The sequence below is a fragment of the Botryllus schlosseri genome, chromosome 5, assembly GCF_051294905.1.
Source record: "Botryllus schlosseri isolate E-star chromosome 5, Bs_hap1, whole genome shotgun sequence".
Taxonomy (NCBI): Eukaryota; Metazoa; Chordata; class Ascidiacea; order Stolidobranchia; family Styelidae; genus Botryllus; species Botryllus schlosseri.
This window is the reverse complement of record NC_137240.1, coordinates 27,201,535-27,221,669: the sequence shown is the minus strand read 5'-3', so window position 1 is coordinate 27,221,669 and position 20,135 is coordinate 27,201,535. Positions and strand designations below refer to the sequence as shown.

Genomic DNA, 20,135 nt, shown 5'->3' with positions numbered 1-20,135 from the left:
AAAGCAGTATGCTTGAAAATGTGCTGCAAGGTCAGGTATAAGACGAAAAATAAACAGTACTTATTTTTACATCTGAGGACTTTGAAGATAAGGTTTCTACATGTTAAGTTCTCATCTATTGCATAAAAGTTGCTGCAGACATGTGTTTAGACGCGGAGGCTAGTCAGAAATCCCGGTGCGAAGGGTGGTAGTTGTCTGCTTGCAGGTTGGTTGTCCAGTCAGTGGGTACTCCAGTTCCATTGGGCAATGATACCAGGTCATCGAATTCGTGCGGCTATGGTGGACTGTAAAACTGGACGGTCATGACCAGCAATTATCCTGCATCCCGACTAGTAATATTGTCGGTCTACGCCAAGATTGATATTGCAGCATATAAGGTATATTTCGTTTGAAGGTCAACCATTTATAAATATTTCGTTTTAATGTCGTTGAAATACATACTGCAATCCTTGAAATCACACACAGCCAAATAATTCTCGAGAAATAACCGTTAAAAGTCGAAATATAAGGTCGGCAAGCACGGATTTCCATTACCGCAGGTTAGCGCCGACGGACTTTTGTGCAACATTTTGCTCTCCAGTACTCTCATAACATTGCGCTTATTAGTCGGACGACTTGTCATAGTTGAGTGACTTTGGTTTGTTGGGCTGGCTGCAATAACTGAAGCAGATTTCGCTCTTGATTAGTAATAGTGACTGACTGACTGCGTTTGCAGATCCGCACCGGGAAGGTAGATCGAATTCAGAACGTTGTTCTTTTTTAAACTTCCCCTCATACTTCTGAAAATGCTTGGGAATATTATGTCATCACATTTACGAATTTATGGAATCACCGTCTTCTGTTCTTATATTGTTTCGAAATTAGGCTTCTCGTTATAGTCATCAATCAGTAGAGCTCTGTTTTGTGTTCAGTTCATCAAACAAATTCACTTATAACTAAATGTTGGAGATTGAAATCGACTATTCAAAAATAGAGAATAAAGACATGCTGTGCTTGGCCTGGCGGCCCTGGCCGGCATAACTCATATACCATACTCACTAATGACTAATTAATCCTATTCAAATCACTTTCCAGACCTTACTTCAGTAAATGTGATATAAAGTCCTTATCATGCATTGAAAATTTCGACTTCTATGCTTTGGCAGCTTCCAGCTTGCAAAGTCATTTCTGATTTAGCCTTCCTGTGGGATTACACCTATACACCCGTAAACTATACCCATTTGAATGAGATGAATTTGTTACAGTGTGTGTTATCCGCATAATCACGATATATCAAGATCATACCATGGCCCCGCAGAAAAGAAAAGTCTACGTAATTGGTGTCGGCATGACAAAGGTATTATCTATATTTCAATTTTTATCTTTGATTCAAATAATATATATGTGTCTTCCTCCTCAAATGCACAGTTTGAAAAACCCGGCAGACGAGAGGATTTCGATTATCCTCAAATGGGAAAAGAAGCCGGAGAAAAGGCACTGGCAGACGCCGGCATCAAGTACTCTGAGATAGAGCAAGCGGCAGTGGGTTACTGTTACGGGGACAGCACTTGCGGTCAAAGAGTACTTTACCAACTTGGAATGACTGGCATCCCGGTGTATAATGTGAGAGTCTCATTTCATGAATCCATCATGTCCTTGCTGCTTTGCATTTGCTTTTGCAAGTGTGCGACTAAAATTATCGTTCAATTAGGCCTACTGCAATTCACTCCTCAAGTCATTTGCTGATAGTTTCATCCATTCAAAAATAGGGTTGGTGTGATCGCATGCAAAATAAGGTCAAACGCTGAAAAATAAGTTCAGTCAACCTAATGTTAGGGTTTGGGGTTAGCGTGTTGAGGGTAGGGGTGAGCATCCTTAGGGTTGGGGTTGGCGTATTTTGTGTCTAGGAGGTTAGTGCGCGCATAAAGCCAAATATCAAATCAAACTTATTTCTTATGGAAGGAAATTTATGAAATCAAATTTAAAATATGAGTCCTACTGTAATCTTAAATTGAAATTTCATATCCAACTATAGATTCTAAATCCAAAATGTTTCAACACAAGTAGTTCCTACGTGATCTGTACTTGGAATTATTCTGCGTGTGACTGAACTTATTCTGCATGCAACCACACAAACCCTCCTCTCAAAAACCCCTCAAGATTACGATACAATGATAAGATAGGAGCGTGTTTAAGCGGCTTGAAGTAGTCTTTTAATCAGACAACCAACTTGACCAGGGCCTTTGGCAGACCATGGTTACTCAACTGGCCAGGGTTGTAACCGAGTCACAAGGCTCCGAGTCGCAAGTCAATCTCAGCTCTATAGTTTTAACTCGAGTTAAGTCGAGTCCTTTTCAATTCACCACATGGTATTTTGACTCGAGTCCGTGTCCAAGTCATTGTGTTGACTGCTCTGTTTCCAGTTAAAGTCTTGGTATACCCACTTTTCATAACTCTGTTTGGTTATATCGAATGGTACACTTTTATAATATACAATTTTTCCTCACTTTAGCAGTTTCTGGTCACATTTTCAAGTACCAGTACCATCAGACGAAATCCCCATAGTGTGGTTACTTTACTATTCTTCGAAATTACCATGAAATGTCCATCTTGGCCGTCTGAGTCCCGAGTCATATGACTTGTTTCGAGTCGTGCGCAATGACTCGAGCCCAAGTCGAGTCAACGCACAGATTGACTCAAGTCGAGTCATTTCCGTATTTTGAGAAAATGGCTTCAGTCGAGTCATCAGAAAATCGTGACTCAAGTCATTACAACCCTGCCACTGATGAACCTTTTCAGTTTTAAATCTGGCCCTTATCTGTCTCTGTATTTTTTCAACAAACCCAAATCCATTGTCATTGATTGGCAGAAACCGAGTGTAGTGCTGTCAGTGTCTTCAAACATGAACTTTAGACTTGGACTTGCTCAAACCACTTGAGAACCAAGTTTTCAAGAACTAGCAAGAAGTAAAAAGTGCTAATTCCCCTCACTAGCAGTGACTAACAGAACAATAAATACATGTCGCCTAATCGAATTTGTTAATACCACTGATTTTTTTATCTAGTTTGTATCACATTTGTATGACTGTAAATTATGTCATGAGAGTTAGGCTGTAACTGACTTAACCAAATTTTAAACCTTCCTAACTGGACCTTAGTATCCCTGGCCTCGAGCATGTAAATAGCAGACATGCACACTGAATGGAAAGTGATATAACATAACAAACGATGAAAATGAACGTGGCCTAATGTATCGGTATGTCAGATTGTGGTCTGGTGATCTCGAAGGCTGTCAAGTACTTGATCAATATTGCGTAGGGTACATGCCGATTATGTAGGTCGCACTTCAGCCCTGTCATCGCTAGAATGCTGTTTTACATCCTTAAAGCCTGGTACTAGTAATTAGGCTATTTCACCAAGCGCTTACACCTGTAACTGACGGGTGGATACCCATAAATGCTCGAGCTAATATAAGTATTTTTAAATATTCGCTTGTGTTTCAATATAACTTAACAGTATGTCGGTTGGCTTTATCATAGCATCCAAAACGTGTTCCATGATGCTACACATGTTTGCGTGAAAACGGCCTAGAGCAGGGGTGGCCAACCTTTTTGGCCAAAGGCCCACATGAGATTTACGAACCATTGCGTGGGCCACTTGAATAATGACCTCGGACCTTTTGGTATAGTCGTCCAATAAGAGCGAAGCGGACTAGGTATCGGTTAAAACAAGATTTATATTACAACGCACCACAATCGATAACAATTATGTTATTGAAACCCAGTGTACAACTGTACGTACACGGATGTCATAGCCGCGCCGAGCACGAAAAATTTTCAAAGTTACTGAATGAATTCGTTCAATGGTACTTGCATATATTACGGGTCACCTTTGTATACGGCTTGGCTCATTTGGCAAGGACTGGCTTATTAGTGGCCTGGACATATCAATATTTTGGCGAACATGCGTCTATCATTCTGTGCCTAGGTTTCATCGCCGACGATCTTTCTGCGAGTATAGACGCGAAGTTGCATGTTGGACGACACGTACTCTCATAATTGCGAATATAGCTAGACTCAATTAACTATATTTCAGGAGGGGGTACCAATACTAAAAGCTAGTAATCGAGTGACAATAAATCGCGCAAAGCGCTAAGACAAAGTCAAATAAATTGGCCACGAAATAGTCTACTTCATGGTCATATACGAAAATCTACGAAAAACGTGGCTGCATGGCCCCTGGCTACGTCGGAAATGATATTTTAGTCATCAAGTCATCAGCATCCCTTATTTCGCGGTCAGGTTGATCAAATTTTTGGTTGGCGTTGGGTAATTATTTTTTTGATATTATAACTAGGGTAAGTTTTTGCAACTATTGCAACTTTTTTTACAGCTTCCGGCAGCTTCCTAAATACTCGTAAGATATGTAGAATGCTGTTAAAGCTGTTTGAAGGAATCTTAATAGTGCAACTTTTTTCAACTTTTGTCCATTTTTTTCATGCAACTCTTTGCAACATTTTGCAACTTTTTCGATTTTTCATGAAAGTATTTTCGGTTTTGGTGGACTACACTACCAAATTCGACTGAAACACCGCAAATCAGCACCGAAGTACGGGTATTTCGGAAGCTGAACTGGTTAATTGACCTTTTTTTAGTCGACCGAGCAAAATGTGGTCTTTTAGTGCAACTTTTGTCAAAAATAAATAAATGAATGCAACTTTCCGCGGATTTAACTGCTACAAAAACTTGCCCTAATTATAACAAATGTTGAGAATTACCTCTCGGGCCACTCAAAACCATCTCGCGGGCCACGGGTTGGCCGCCTCTGCCGACCTAAAGCATTATCACCTACTTATGGTTAACAAAGAAGAAACATTCATTTTGCCAATGAGACTGGCATCGTTTTATTTTTGATATCGTATGAATGGTTCACTACATCTGGAACTTTACAATGCGAGTAGTAGTCGGATATTCTCGAAAGATATTAGATCTGTATTTTACTTTGTATTGAAAGTCCTGTATTAAAAATGGCAAGCCTGCACTGTGCTAAGAGCCGGGCTCTGATATTTTACATGGAACTTACAATAAGTTACAATGACAGGTGAACAATGCTTGTGCTACTGGATCATCTGCTCTGTTCATGGCAAAGCAACTCATCGAAGGTGGCCTTGCCGACTGCGCAATGGCGCTAGGATTCGAAAAAATGCAAAGAGGATCTTTATCGTCTAATGTACGCTAATACAATTTGTCTTTGTTCGTCTGTTTCGTTCCCGTTTGTCATGACTACGTTTCTTTGCAGTTTATGGATCGCACAAACCCAATGGACAAGCATGTTCAGTTAACAATGGACATCAAAGGCATTGCAGCCGCACCAGTAACTCCACAAGTGTTTGGCAATGCGGGGTTGGAGCATATGGAGAAATATGGTAATGCTTCATAGGCTTGAATCAGAACAGGCGTCTGCCGTGAATTCTGCCATTAGCAAACATGTAAAGCATAATCATATTGGTGAGGAAAATGTCCGATATGACATGTTAGGAGAGGTCTTCCGTTTATGTACCTTGAAGTCAACCTCTATCAAAATATCCAAAATTAGTTTCTGCCGACAGTAGGAATTGGTGTATCATCTAAAAATAGTACATTGCGCTCTGCTTGCCTCGAATATTCAAAATTTTGTGCCTGTGACATTCTTACTGGTGATATGACTGTTGATATTCCAAGTTCTTTCCTATTCTCAACTAGTTGCTGATGATTACCTCACAGCCGATCACATTTTAGTTCATTGCAATATGAATATATTATTCAATTGTATAGTGAACTTCTGTGCTACCAAATGATTAATACATTTTGTTGACTGATGTTATTGCAATGGGCATTGCCTGAATGTCCATTTATCGATAGTGAATCTTATTGTAGAGTTCGTGAATTTAATTCTTAAACTTTGATATTGCTCAACCCCGGTAGGCTGTTCTTTCGTCATACAACGAACTAATATTGACTTTTTGTGGCGATCCTGGTTGAGTATTAATGCTGAAATTTCCGTAACTGACACAGTGCCATGTCATCGTGTCGTCACGTTCACTATTTTATCGCTGATTAAATAGATGCAAAGGTTTCTTTGGTTCAATAACCTCTCTAGCCACGAGCTATTATACTTGCGTGCAGTCACATATATGAATGACGCTGGTCTGTAAACAGTTGTTCAATGTTCTTCATTGCATGTTCAATTTCGATAATACTTGAATGTCTTTTCATTTTCTGTGTACCCATGAACACTTGCATTTACAATGAACGGGGTTTAGATCAAGTCACAATGTCGAGCCTAATGAAGCATACTAATGTCCTTTGAACCCAAAGATAGATTTGGTTGTGTGCAAAGTTCATACTAGTTTAGTGTGCATTCCAGCATCATCCACCGATAGTCTACTTATATTAGCGTCATTGGTGATTTCAGCACTGGCTATATTATGCACATATTTCCGTTCATTGCTCTTAGCAATCTGCTTCTCAAGATTATGAATTGGTAAGAACTTGTATTGGGGCATTTGTGATGTGTCCCTGGTAGTTGAATCTTTGTATCATTGAGAGTGTTGACCTTTGCAATGTAAATGTTGGCATAAAGTGAGCGGTCACTCGTGAACTAGAACAATAATGAAATGAACAAAATTGGCCATCACAGTGGATGTAAGTTGTGCCTTGTTACAGGTACAAAACCAATTCATTTCGCGAAGATCGCTTGGAAAAATCACAAACATTCCACCAACAATCCTTACTCCCAATTCCAAAAAGAATACTCACTCGAGGAGATCATGAATTCCCGACAAGTGTACGAATATCTAGGAATGCTTCAGTGCTGGTAAGAATCTCTGTTGCAACATGATCAGTTCGCTGTCACATTGTGTACCAACATAAGTGTTTACCTAAATCATGAATCAAGATTGAACATAAACTCTATCGTGATATTTGTTCAGCAATTCAGCTGACGAGCACACCTCCTGTGCAACAACGGTATTGTCTCATTAAATTTTCAATGATGGTCCATTCTGCGGAAAAACGATGCGCGTTCATAATTAGCTTAGTGATGTATGGAGATTATTACTGCTAACGAAGTTGTAATTCCACCTTGCCATCGTTTCTACTCAACAAGAAATAGAAGTAACGGCATAAATTTCTACTCAATTACAAATAGAAGCAGCAATTCCAAGACATGTCAAAACTACTTCAAGGGGAAGTAGAAATAAAAGGTTTTGAAATAACACTTGCAAGCAGTTTGCAAATTAGATTTAGTCAAGATGTAGTGTAGGCTACTTCTATTGGTTAATCGGAGATGGCTAAAACGCTGCAAATCGACACAGTCTTCGAAATTATTTTTCAAAAAGTAATATATAAAAAATATACATTCAGTTAGAGTGATACGTGGGCTAGTGCCTAGTTCACACGGTTCCTATGGCAATATTTCTTTCAAAAGTGGTGCAAGCATTAAACATATCCCAATACTGCTGTATACGTTTCAAATTACAAAATGTACAAAGTGATGACCTCCGAGTAAAGCTCCATCGTTGATCAAGCTGACTTTACATTGTCTTTAAGCCCGACGTCCGATGGGAGCGGATGCGCAATCTTGGCCAGCGAGGATTTTGTGAAAAAGCACGGTTTGGAGTACAAAGCCGTTGAGATTGTCGGCCAGACGATGGCCACCGACTTGCCCAGCACGTTTGAGGACAGGAGCTGTATGAAGGTATGAGAATCTCTTGGCTAACTTTTTTTCCTCATCATAGTTAGTGTTAGGGTGCTCGTCGGGGTTGTAATGACTGGAGTAGAACTCGAGCCCCGAGTTTTGGTGACTTGAGTTGGCTCGAGTCGTCTTCTTGAAATTCGATGAAATGACTCAACTTGACTTAGTGAATTTGTGTGTTGACTCGACTGGTACTCGAGTTATCGCAGGTCGAGACCGTCATAGTGAAGAATAGTAAAGTCACCACATTATTCATATTTCGTCAATCAGTACTTGTACTTGAAAAATAGGGCCAGAAACTTTTAAGAGTGAGGATTTGCTCAATGCCTACAGTTACCGCAGCGTGTTGGTCACCTCTGATGTATTCCGACATTGCCCTCTCAAAAAACCCTAAATTACTGGCATAAAATGAAAAAATCGCTTGATGACCCAGACCCAGCTTTTTTCTGTCATTTCTAGATCGTTGGATACGACATGACCCGTCGCGGGGCCGAGAATCTGTACAAGCAAACCGGTATCAAGCCTTCTGACGTCGACGTGATTGAATTGCACGATTGCTTCTCTGCGAACGAACTGATCACCTATGAAGCTTTGGGACTTTGTCCGGAAGGTCGGCAAAACTATCTTACTCGCAGACTTGGACAACTAGATAATTCTATTTCTCTAATGGTGGTAATCTAATTCGTGAAGTGTTTCTATGCTCTTGTTTTCATTCTAATCTATTTTTTGGCTTTCCTCAAAATGTTACAGGAGAACTGTAGCATGCGAAACCAGTTAAGCTTGCTGTACAGATATTTCCCCGTCTCGTGCTTACGAGAATGAACGTTAATTTGATATGAACTGAACTTTATGTTTGTTGTATTCCTTTTTAATTCGGAATTTATTTCAATTTCCAACTTTTTGCGCAATTCAGTAATTCTAATGCCAATCTAATTTGGGAAAATAGGAAGCTGTAGTTCTAATTCTGATCTAACATGGAATGCTGAAAATTTTCCTTGTCCAAATCTGCCTACTGGGTCGAAAGGCTGGGTAAGGGTAAATTCACTCTCTGGAACACAGCGTATTAACTTTAAGATTTTAAGATGTGGCCTAGTTACTGTCCATTATCACAGTCAAGCCTTAGCTTTCACTTTCGCCTTCTAATATTCTTGAGGGCGTTTATTTTGACACTAGCATCGCTATCTCAGCAGAGAGTCTTTCGGGGAACTTCTTCGGGGTACAGATTGTCAGTATATAATTGAATAATTAATTGATTTTGAAATATACTTGAATATTTTCTGATGGCACTCATCAAAGGTAATTGTCAGCAAATAGTAGAGAATTGGAAAGAACATGTTATGTCAATTATCGTATCATAAAATATGACATCACTGGCATAAAAAATACGAAGATCGAGACTTGGGTTCAATGTACCAATTTTCAATAATACACAAACTTCTGTTGACACAGCAGAGGTGGGGTATTTTGATAAAAGTCTACCCCAAGGCATATAAATCGAAGAATAAACTGCCTCTCCCGACGATGTGAAATCTGTCGTCTCGATAACAAATAGAATAATTCATTGCATGTTAGCTAATGGCAAAATTCTGATTCTGTTCCGATTCAAGCTTCGAAAGGAAAATTAATGAATGGTGGCCTTTTCTCCGAGCATGCTGTTTATGCAGTCCTGCAAACGTGGGGTCGTTCTTCCCGCATTGCTACAATCGCAGTTACACTTATATTCATGAATACACATTCCCATCCATCGCGACAATTTATGATTTGAGAATTGAGGTTCTGCGCATTTCAGGTGGTGCTGGCGATTTCATTGACAGAGGAGACAACACGTACGGCGGCCGGTACGTTATCAATCCCAGTGGCGGCCTTATATCGAAAGGTCACCCGCTCGGTGCTACAGGTGGGTGATTTTCTCGCTGATTTGATGACCAATTGCACCAATCCTAAGGCTGAAACCCGATTCTTGCTATTTTCATGCCGTTTAAGGCTGACATGGTCGGTAACAAAGCACTTCTATTTCTTTGAAGTCAAACAAGTCACAAGGTTTCGCATCACAAGTCAATCTAACCTTCATAGTTTTGACTCGAGTCAAGTCCGAGTCCTAGTCTGGGTGCAAACTGCAAAGGGGGAGTCTGAGTCATAGTGTTGAGACTCGAGTCACACTGTTTATTACTGTTTCGTATCGAGGTCGAGTCATCTACACATTGCTTACAAGTCAGCTTTTGTGAATGAATCCCTTGCATTCATAATATACTTGTTTGTCTTGCTCTTTACTGTTTAGGCATTTGAAGCGACTCATTTCTACACTTTGTATTTAGTAGAAGTTGAGGGATAGGCCTATATCTGCCTTGTTTTTGTGAGTGAAATAATCATGACAGCTAGGCGAAATAGCCTCACATCAAGATAACTGAATATCTTTTCGAAGATTGCGCCTATTTTTAGTGCCATTTGGTTATTTTTCCTTAGATGAACTGCTAAAAACCAAGTCTATTTTTTTCAAACTACTTCGGTAACTTCCAAACCCAGTTTAATTATAAGTAGTTTTGGCATGTTTTCTACTTACCAATGCTGACTACTTTGATGATCTCTGGTTGCAGGTTTGGCGCAATGCGCAGAGCTGTGTTGGCAGGTTCGTGGCGAGGCCGAAAAAAGGCAGGTCCCCGGTGCCAAGCTAGCTCTGCAGCATAATCTGGGATTGGGTGGCGCCGTCGTTATGACGATATACAGAATCGGATTCCCAGAAGCTCGAAAACGGTATTTGGCCAGGTGAAGATAGTCCCCTCGATTCATTTTATCCATTTGCTATTGTCGCCATCGCTAAACATAAATGCCACAACCTTTTTGCCAAACGAGTAACTCCATGTCGAGTTCACCAGAAAAACGGAAAAATGTAACCAATTTTTGCAGTTTTTCATGAAAATTGGCATGCATAGAAAACTTCATTTTCTGATTTCAGAAGAACAAATTTCATCAAAATCGGTCAACTAGAATCGAAGATATGGCCGTTCAAAAATTGCTGTTTTTGTAATCGCTCAAGCGGAAAACTTGTATAAAATTTATACATGTAATTTGAATTTGCCATATTTACGTCAAATTAAGGGTATAACAGGTGATAATTTCATACTTGGCCATTCACTTCCTACTTCATTCTCTTACCGATTTTTTGGCACATGGGGTTGCATAGTTTGACCTGTGACCCCGTGATTTTGTTTGTACCTCCAGAAATCACTCACGCGTGACGGCATTTTCAATTTCAAATATCTCTTGCTGACCAGGTGGTATCACCAAGTGTGAGGTGTCGTTGGAAAGCTCTTGTAAAGGACTTTTGAAATCAACAATAATATTAGTGGAGAATTAATCGAAACATTCAAAAAATTCGTTGTGAAACAGTCTTGAAAAAATTGTTGAGTTTTTGAAAATTGTTGCAATTTTACTTAACATAACAGGTGTCAGTCTTCTATTTGTAGCATGAATATTCGTAAAATAAGTTCTGTTTTGGAAGCTGGTTGTCACAAAAAGTTTTTCCATTACCAAAAGCAGAAATCATCAATAATTCAAAATGTATTATTATTATATTAATTAAAAATGGGACAAGACCAAAAAATTCAAAAATAAATCTCAATTGTAAAGCAAAGTTGTCAGGGTATTTCAATTTGAATTAGTAGAGCCAGATAAAGTGAAAAATAGAAATAAATCAGGTTTGGAAAAAAGAAGTACTGTAGCTCAAATTCAACAAGATCTCCAAAAATTCGAGTCCTAACAATGGCTCCAGTAACATTGGTGAAGAAAAAAAATTTTGAGTAAGTGAAAGGATGGTGAGAGATGCCAAAGAGTTAGGAAAAAGACAACTGATATTCTTTGCCACCATCACGAAAAGGAGGAAAAAATTCAAAAGGTTGTAATTTTTTTTTTAAAACAACGAATATAGCAGGATGATGATAGGAATGAAAGACCGAGTTGGCATTAAAAAGAATGTGTTATCAAGAAAAACATCAACTTTTATGTACTCTGAAAGAATTAAAGGCCCTGTTTAAACAGCGAAACCCTGATTTAAATATTGGACTAGCTCTCAATTAAGACCAAAATGGTGAGTTAGTGTAGAAGCATCTAGGACACATCCAGTATTCTGATATCTGCTTCAAAGTATTGTGTATTCAACTCAAACTGTGCAGCAAAATTCCCTTACGTTCTTAAAAATCTTTTTAAAATTATTGTCAACACATTCTATGTGAGCAATTATCTGTTTGAATTATACCGATTACCCTCCATACAAAGTAATTGACAGATAGAATAAAAGTGAAATTAGGTATTCTACAGAGTTTGTTTTATGAGTGTAAGATGAGAATTTAGATTGGAACATGTTATATGCATGTTAGTTCCTAGTTTCTTCTGAAAGTTACTTTCCTTTTCGTGGTGCTGGCAAAGAACAAACTTCATTGTCTTTTTCTTGCTCTTTGGCATCTCTCACCAACCTTTCATTTGCTCAAAAATTTTGAGATTTTCTGGAGCCATTGTTAGGACTCGAATGATTTGAGCTCTTGATGAATTTGGGTTATTGATTTTTCTTTTTATATTATATTTTCGAAAGTTGCTTCATTACAATTTTTCACTTTATTTGTCTGCCATCTCCACTAATTCTGGCATCTCATCACCTTGAAAACCTTGACAAGCTTTGCTTTAACATTGAGATTAAAATTTTCTTTTGACATATCCAATTTTCAATTGATAAAATATGATCTATTTTTAATTTTTGTTTTTGGTAGTGGAAAACCTTTTTGTGAGAACCAGCTTCGAAAACGGATCCTATACTAGAAATACAAGACTTAATCAATAGGCTTGCAGCCTGTTATGAATGTATAATAGTAAAAATTTTCAAAAACGTGACGACTTTTTAAAGACTGTTTTACAACAAATTTTTGGATTGTTTCGATTAATTCCCCACTAGTATTATTGTTGATTTCAAAAGTCCTTTACATGAGCTTTCCAACGACACCTCAAACTTGGTGTTACCACCTGGTCAGCAAGAGATATTTGCAATTAAAAATGCCGTCACGCGTGAGTGATTTCTGAAGGTGCGAACAAAATCATGGGGTCACAGGTCAAGCTATGCAACCTCAGGTGTCGAGCAAGGGGTATAAGTATGAAGTAGGGTGTAAATGACCAAGTTTGAAAGTATCACCCTCAACACCCCTAATTTGACCAAAATATGGCAAATTTAAATGACATGTCTAAATTTTTAGCATTTTTTCCGCTTGAGCGATTACAAAAACAGCAATTTTTGGAGGGCCATATCTTCTATTCTATTTGACCGATTTTGATAATATCTACTTTTCTCAAATCAGAAAATAAAGTTCTGTAAGTATACCAATTTTCATAAAATTCCGAGGTAGTGGTTACAGTGGCCGGGAGAACTGACACGGATTGACTCAAACATGAAAGCATTTAAACCGCTATTGGCGGTATCACAGCTTACAAAACATGTAGACCAACGCTACACACGTTAGTGGTAATGGCATATATGTGACCAAGTGCAGTGAAATCAGTAAGGTTGAAAAATACAGAAATATCTTATATGGCATAGAACTGGCTTCATTGTCTTTGTGGTCACATAAAGGTACATCAACCATACTCGTATGATGTCATAATGAGTGACACTGGGCTCTAAGCGTAATACAATATTCGGATCATTTCGATCAGGGGTTGCCAACTCAAAACGGGTCGCGGGCCGCTTTTCAAATTTTGTGGAAGATCACAAGCCGCATGAATTCAATATTGAGATGCATTTCTTGATCTCTTCAACATGGGCGACGAGCATAGCTGCCACAAGAGAAATAATTTTTTATTAAAGAAATACAAATACAACAAAAAATGTCATGATCATCACTTGGATTGTATTTTGAATTATGAGCTGCGCACGATACCGACAACACTTTTCAGCGACTAAAGAATCAATATTGTATATGGCTAATTCCATTATAATTTAGCAAATTTTTTGAGATTTGTAATGCATACTCTCAGAATTGTCCAATATTTATATATGTTGTTCTTTTTTGAATTCCAAGTTTATTAAAAAAAAAAAAAATTGAAAAATGTTCAGCGGTTCAAAAGATATTGCGATTTAAAATCCTCTCGTCACTAGGTGGCGCTACTTTCAAAAATCTTTGAAATCGATATTTTTCGCTTAAATGATGGTAGAGAACCAATTAAAATGTCCAATTAACCAATTCTGGGGCCAAGGAATTCAATAAAACCAACTGTTTCGCCCTAAACTCAATGAAAAAAAAGTTACGGATGAAAAAAAAAATGGGGGGGACAGGCTTGAAAATGTCTGTGGGATACGGCCTACACAAAAAAAAATTATTGTGAAATGTGCTTTTAAGGAGTATGGTTGATAAAAAGCTTGATTTTAAATTTCCCAGTTATTCCACCGTGAAATATGCATTACATAAAAATTTCATGGTCCCAACCCATATCCCTGCTCACCGTAAATACTATTATCACCAGTCAAATATATGAATAAATTTATTAGTATTGGTTTTCGAAATTTTTCAAGTAGAATCCGTGCTGAACCACCGCATCAACAATAATAGAAGCAAGTAACAAAAGACATATTTACAATTGATTTTTGACTTTTGACAATACTAAGAGACAAAATGCAATTTCAACATATTTATTGTTTCGTGTTTGGCATGCATTTTGGATCGTCGACTTGCCACATTTCAAGATCAATTGTAAATATGTCTTTTGTTACTTGCTTCTATTATTGTTGATGCGGTGGTTCAGCACGGATTCTACTTGAAAAATTTCAAAAACCAATACTAATAAATTTATTCATATATTTGACTGGTGATAATAGTATTTACGGTGAGCAGGGATATGGGTTGGGACCATGAAATTTTTATGTAATGCATATTTCACGGTGGAATAACTGGGAAATTTAAAATCAAGCTTTTTATCAACCATACTCCTTAAAAGCACATTTCACAATAATTTTTTTTTGTGTAGGCCGTATCCCACAGACATTTTCAAGCCCGTCCCCCCCATTTTTTTTCATCCGTAACTTTTTTTTCATTGAGTTTAGGGCGAAACAGTTGGTTTTATTGAATTCCTTGGCCCCAGAATTGGTTAATTGGACATTTTAATTGGTTCTCTACCATCATTTAAGCGAAAAATATCGATTTCAAAGATTTTTGAACGTAGCGCCACCTAGTGACGAGAGGATTTTAAATCGCAATATCTTTTGAACCGCTGAACATTTTTCAATTTTTTTTTTTTAATAAACTTGGAATTCAAAAAAGAATAACATTTGTAAATATTGGACAATTCTGAGGGTATGCATTACAGCCCCTGTTAAATTATAATGGAATTAGCCATATTGGGGTTAGCTAGAAACGGTACTTGCTGGAAAACTATTTCCTCGTAAAGATGGATCCTGTGGAGAAGCCCGAAGTAGTTTTCTAAGCATCTCGGTCTTGGCAGTGTCTGGTTCATTGCACGTCAATCCCAATGCCCATTCATATCAGTTAATTCGTCCTCCATGAATTGCTATTACCATCGCCGAGGAATAGTGATGTCAGCCACAGGAGAATAGCTTATTTGGATAACAACAACAGTATTTTTAATCTGAATCCAATTTCAAAATGATTTTCTAAGCGTTCCTACACAATCTCGAATCAGGCCGCGCCGCCGCGGGCTACGTGTTGATGACCCATTATTTAGATACTCGATTTTTTCCAGCACTAGCCGCAGGTCGCACACCCCTTTAGTATGATGATTATTCGGTAAACTGCAAAATGTACAGTGCAATTATACAGTAGTGCACGCTACTTCTGAATTTCTGACTATAGTTGACAATCACCATCGCTAGCTAACATCCTTGAACCTTGTTTAGCGTCAAGACCAGTGCACCCAACCTTTCGGCAGCCGACGGCTTTAAATCAACGCCGGCGTTTCAAGAAATCATGAAGCAAACAGAGAAGGTGACATCACAATCCCTTGCGCTTTCGATAGCAAACCGATTGTTTCTTTGCTCTTGGTTCGTATGTTCCAAAAATATCACTTCGGCACTCAGGTCAAATTGTTATTCCCTGAAGACAAGTCACACTGTAACAACGGAGTTGGTTCTCCTTCATTTTCCTGTCGCTCTCCTATATTAACTTTTGTATATGTTTCTTTGCTCGTTTTTCAACTTAACTGAGGGTGGAAATGGATTGTTACTTCCAGATATGTTCATGTGACTCTGGCCTTGAAGCAGACTTCAACAACTAGTAAATCCTCGCTTTTTCTAAATTAGATTACAATTATAGCTACAAAGTATTTTCCAAACTAGAGTAGAATTAAAACTAGAATTCCTCAATTCGCGAAAACTTTGGCATTGAATCACGATTCGTTGACACCAAAGCAGTTCCCTCTCAAGAGGATGAGAGTGGCAAAAGTCTGAGAGAGAGAGAGAGAGAGATATGATATTCTTTCTCGCCTGCACCATCGAGATGCTTTGGCGACGGAGTTGCGATACGGCCCCATGAGGTCATCTAGTCTGCGCCCCCGTTTTTTTTTTCTCCTCCATGCTATACGTGATTGCTGAGCGCCTAGCAGGATAGCTGCGGATACCATTTGTCGAGTCTTTGGTATGACCCGGCCGGGGATCGAACCTACGACCAACCGCTCGAGAAGCCGGACACATAACCATTACACTATCTCTGAACAGCAAGATGGCTCATTTCGCGCTATACTGTTCTCCTGTAACATTTTCAAGAAAACCAGAAATTAGATTAGAATTAAAATGAGAGCATAGAAACGTTTCACAAATTATATTATAATTTGACATCTTAACTAGTCTGATTAAACTACTGAAATTATTCATTTGTCCAAGTCTGCCTTGAATTATTGCCAGTCTCCCTGTCAATACCATCGGATTCCAATTTGGCAATTGAAAAAAAAGATCTCATTTCATGACTCGCCTGGATATCAATATTGCTTTCTGTGTCTCGTGATTGGCGAAATAAATAGACTCTCTCTCTCTCTCTCTGCAGGATGGCGGGGCAGCCGCGAAAAAGCTCAACGGCATTTTGGCGTTCCAAGTCACGAAAGGCCCGGGCGGTAAAGAGGTGGTCTGGACCATAGACGGGAAAAAGGACGGCAGCGTGGAACTGAATTCGTCCAGTGAGTGTTTTGGATGTACTGGTGTGGCCAGACCAAAATTGGGGGTGGTGGAATTTTTTTAACAATGTCACGGCGTGGATCCATTATCTCGCAGTGGAAACATACAATGGTCTGACATAGTGGAAAGATGTGATGTCACAATGACAAAGTCAAAACTTTGACATGACCCAGTATGAATATTTTTGGGGCACAGATCACAGACGTACTGTGACGTAGTGAAAACCTATTTCGTCGCAGTCGTCATTTTGGCGAGAACCAGAATGAAAATTTCTATGGGGAGAGAAAGCCCCCTGCGCCTATGCTTGAATGAGTCGCGAAATTATTTTTGTGCTCATGTTTTTAATTCATTTTTCAGAAAAAGCGCAATGCACCATGGTGATTTCCGACTCTGATCTGTTCGACCTCATGAATGGGAAGCTGAATCCAAACACGGTACGTTTTTTGTCGATGTGATTTCTTGCAACACATTGCGGCATCCTAGCAAATAGGGTGTGTCATAAATGGGTCAGTGTGAAATTGCTGTGTAGCTTATGTCAATGATTCACATTTTGAGGGAACTCAGTTTTTATAAAGTTATTTGTCCTATTGGCCATATCTTGGCCTTGTTTGAATATGAAACAATGTGACAAACATTACAATAGATCTCGAAATTAGAAAAATCAACTTAACCTACTTCGATTCCTCAGCGACGATATATGCCTTCACATTATTAATAGTTATGAAAAATAAAGTATCAGTACTTTTTGCACCAATGGAGCCTCTTAACCTCGGCTAGTAGCTCAGCATCGAATATTCATGAAACGTCGATTTCTGTCAAGCTGTGATCGATCCTCAAACGATCCTGATGTATGAAATTATTTTCGATGATGCGTAACTGGCATCATTTTCCATTCAACTGCAAAGCAAATACATGTTTGAAGTTTACAAGTTCTTATTACTGTTATGATATCATGACCGAGCACGATAGTGTAATATTGATCCGTGGTGATGCGTCTGACTTCGTGACCGGTAGGTCGTGGGTTCGATCCCCGGCCGGGTCAGACCAAAGACTCGAAAGCTGGTAACCGTGGCTATCCTGCTAGGCGCTCAGCAAACACGTATAGCATGGAGGAGAAAAAAACGGGGTGCAAACAAGATGACCTTGCTATAAAGGCCGTATCGCATCTCCGTCGTCAAAGCATCTCGATTATGCAGGCGAAAAAAGAATACCCCATATCTCTCTCTCTCTCTCTATAGGTGGTAGACTAATCCTCGACTAGGATTCATATTACCAGGGTGCTCGACATTGCCCAGCATGAGTCATAACAGTGAGGCATTCGAAATAGCCCGTGTTTTGATGAAATTTTGTTATATTTTACACAAACTCTGTTAGCACAAAGTAGGTTGTCAGATTTTGATGAAGATATGTGCTTCGGACTCGACCTCGGGCAATCGATTTTGTGCCAACAGATGGACTTTGTGTATACTCTGAAAATAGTACATTGAGCCTAAGCCATCTATCTCCATTGTCCAGTCCATATGAATAAATTATTCAGCTGTATACTGAGTTTTGTACCTCCGAAAGTCTCTTCAAAAATCTTTATAGTCATCAGTAAAATCTCATATGAATTGTTTGCCGATGCAGGCCCTATTTAGATTTATTGACTATTTGATTCTTTCAGGCGTTCTTCGGGGGAAAGCTCAAGATCAAGGGCGACATGGGACTTGCAATGCGAGTGCAGAACGTGATGCCCGCAAAGCCCAAAATGTAAAGCCGGAATCCTGATCTTCGACGAGTTCTATGCACTTGCAGAGTGTTGTGCAGAATATTTTTCAACAATTCGCTGTTTGATACTCATTATTCATCCGATACTTGGTCTTTGTTTAATCTGTGATTTTAATGGTTATTTTGCGCATTTGGTATTGTGCCAAGTTACCCATGTGTTTATCGAGTATAATATCTGTGCAATAAACTAATTTCTGAAATTACCTGCCGTCGCATCTTGTTCGGTTTGACAGAGAGAGATGAATTATCACGAAAGAAAAAAAAATTCAAATACGTAATTCGATCTAAATTGATGCATAAAAGCTGACCCATCGCCAGACTTGTAGAAAGTTACTACTCGTTTTGGAGTATTTCTGCTTCTAGTTCTAGTGCGTTTAAAAAATAGTTGCTGTAGAACAACTAGAAAACATGCGTCGTTGATTGGCGTGAATGGTCATACCGGTGTTCAGTTGTGTGATGTTCTTGCAGCCATCGCTTGTTTATAGTCGTCACTACTAAAAGTGGTGGATTCAATATTCGTCAATTTATATTTTCATCTGCCCGAGACATATACACAATGTACATTGCGAAGTAATGAACCAATGCCTAAACGACCAGCTGCGGTCTCTTAATCTGGCACCCACCAGAGATGAGCGGATTTGAAATTTCTATGTCCTAATCCAATCCAAATCCGAACCTTCAAATCCAAAACCTAATCCATAACTTTTTCATATTCAAGTCCATGTCCAATCCTAATCCGATTCCAACTGGAAATTCAGAAAAAAAACTAATTTATGCAATGGGGGGATTCGAAAATTTTCTTTTACAACCAACGATTCACTTGATTCAGGATAACCTAGTAACCATAAGTACATTAATAACTGATTTGAATAAAGTTTGTCGCCATTCGCCACACGACATTTCAATCTCCCAGAAAATAGATAAATCCAATCCAAATCCTAATCCGTTCTGAAAAAAATGTCTAATCCAAATCCAATCCAAATCCGACAAAATTTCACAAATCCTGTTTTTTCAAAACCTAATCCTAATCCATGCTCATCTCTGGCACCCACCTCTGCCCAGTGCCACAGTCTTCTTCGATGTTAATTTTTCTTCTTCGCCATTTATCGCTCCTTTCTCCGTCGGATCTTTTTGTCGCCGTAAGAACAGCGACACGGGGTGATAAGCCCCGAATAGTTTCCGACAGCGGGACTTGAAGCGAGTCCGCTTGCGTAGATAGCGCTGACGCCCACCACTCACCACTGCGCTATCTCCGCCAAAAAATTGGAGACGCCGGGGATTGAACCCGGGACCTCACACATGCGAAGCGTGCGCTCTACCACTGAGCTACGTCCCCCGCGACGAGGATGGGATTCGAACCCACGCGTGCAGAGCACAATGGATTAGCAGTCCATCGCCTTAACCACTCGGCCACCTCGTCGACTGGGATTCAAAGTGAGGGGTCGAAAGCTCATCATTTTGAATGATGATTATCTATCTCCAATACTTCTAATCTCAAT

At 39.1% G+C, this 20,135-nt stretch overlaps 1 protein-coding gene, 2 long non-coding RNA genes and 2 other non-coding genes across 5 annotated transcripts in view; 2 read left to right on the top strand and 3 right to left on the bottom strand.

The window, feature by feature from the left end:
- LOC145439924 (uncharacterized) overlaps positions 1-20,135 on the top strand; it is a 258,367-nt gene that overhangs the window by 13,614 nt on the left and 224,618 nt on the right. The window lies entirely within an intron of this gene.
- Positions 1,190-18,839, top strand: LOC145439901 (sterol carrier protein 2-like). Its single transcript, XM_080317564.1, has 13 exons — positions 1,190-1,336; positions 1,408-1,602; positions 5,079-5,207; positions 5,277-5,403; positions 6,683-6,833; positions 7,568-7,715; positions 8,172-8,322; positions 9,502-9,609; positions 10,307-10,475; positions 15,601-15,688; positions 16,742-16,871; positions 17,227-17,303; positions 18,533-18,839. Exons 1-13 carry the CDS (start codon positions 1,286-1,288, stop codon positions 18,620-18,622), a joined length of 1,614 nt encoding a protein of 537 aa, XP_080173690.1. The 5' UTR covers positions 1,190-1,285; the 3' UTR covers positions 18,623-18,839.
- Positions 12,028-13,131, bottom strand: LOC145439925 (uncharacterized). Its single transcript, XR_013915393.1, has 2 exons — positions 12,684-13,131; positions 12,028-12,480 (listed from the first exon to the last, which is right to left on the bottom strand). It is a non-coding gene; the product is annotated as an uncharacterized LOC145439925 (long non-coding RNA).
- Trnaa-cgc (transfer RNA alanine (anticodon CGC)) lies at positions 19,901-19,972 on the bottom strand. The gene has a single exon. It is a non-coding gene; the product is annotated as a tRNA-Ala (tRNA).
- On the bottom strand, positions 19,975-20,056 carry Trnas-gcu (transfer RNA serine (anticodon GCU)). Its single transcript has one exon. It is a non-coding gene; the product is annotated as a tRNA-Ser (tRNA).

Excerpts from the sequence above, each read along its gene's own strand:
- LOC145439901 (XM_080317564.1), top strand. The coding sequence starts at position 1,286 with ATGGCCCCGCAGAAAAGAAAAGTCTACGTAATTGGTGTCGGCATGACA. Across the intron at positions 5,404-6,682 it reads GGAGCATATGGAGAAATATG|GTACAAAACCAATTCATTTC; the intron begins GTAATGCTTCAT and ends GCCTTGTTACAG. Across the intron at positions 15,689-16,741 it reads TCATGAAGCAAACAGAGAAG|GATGGCGGGGCAGCCGCGAA; the intron begins GTGACATCACAA and ends CTCTCTCTGCAG.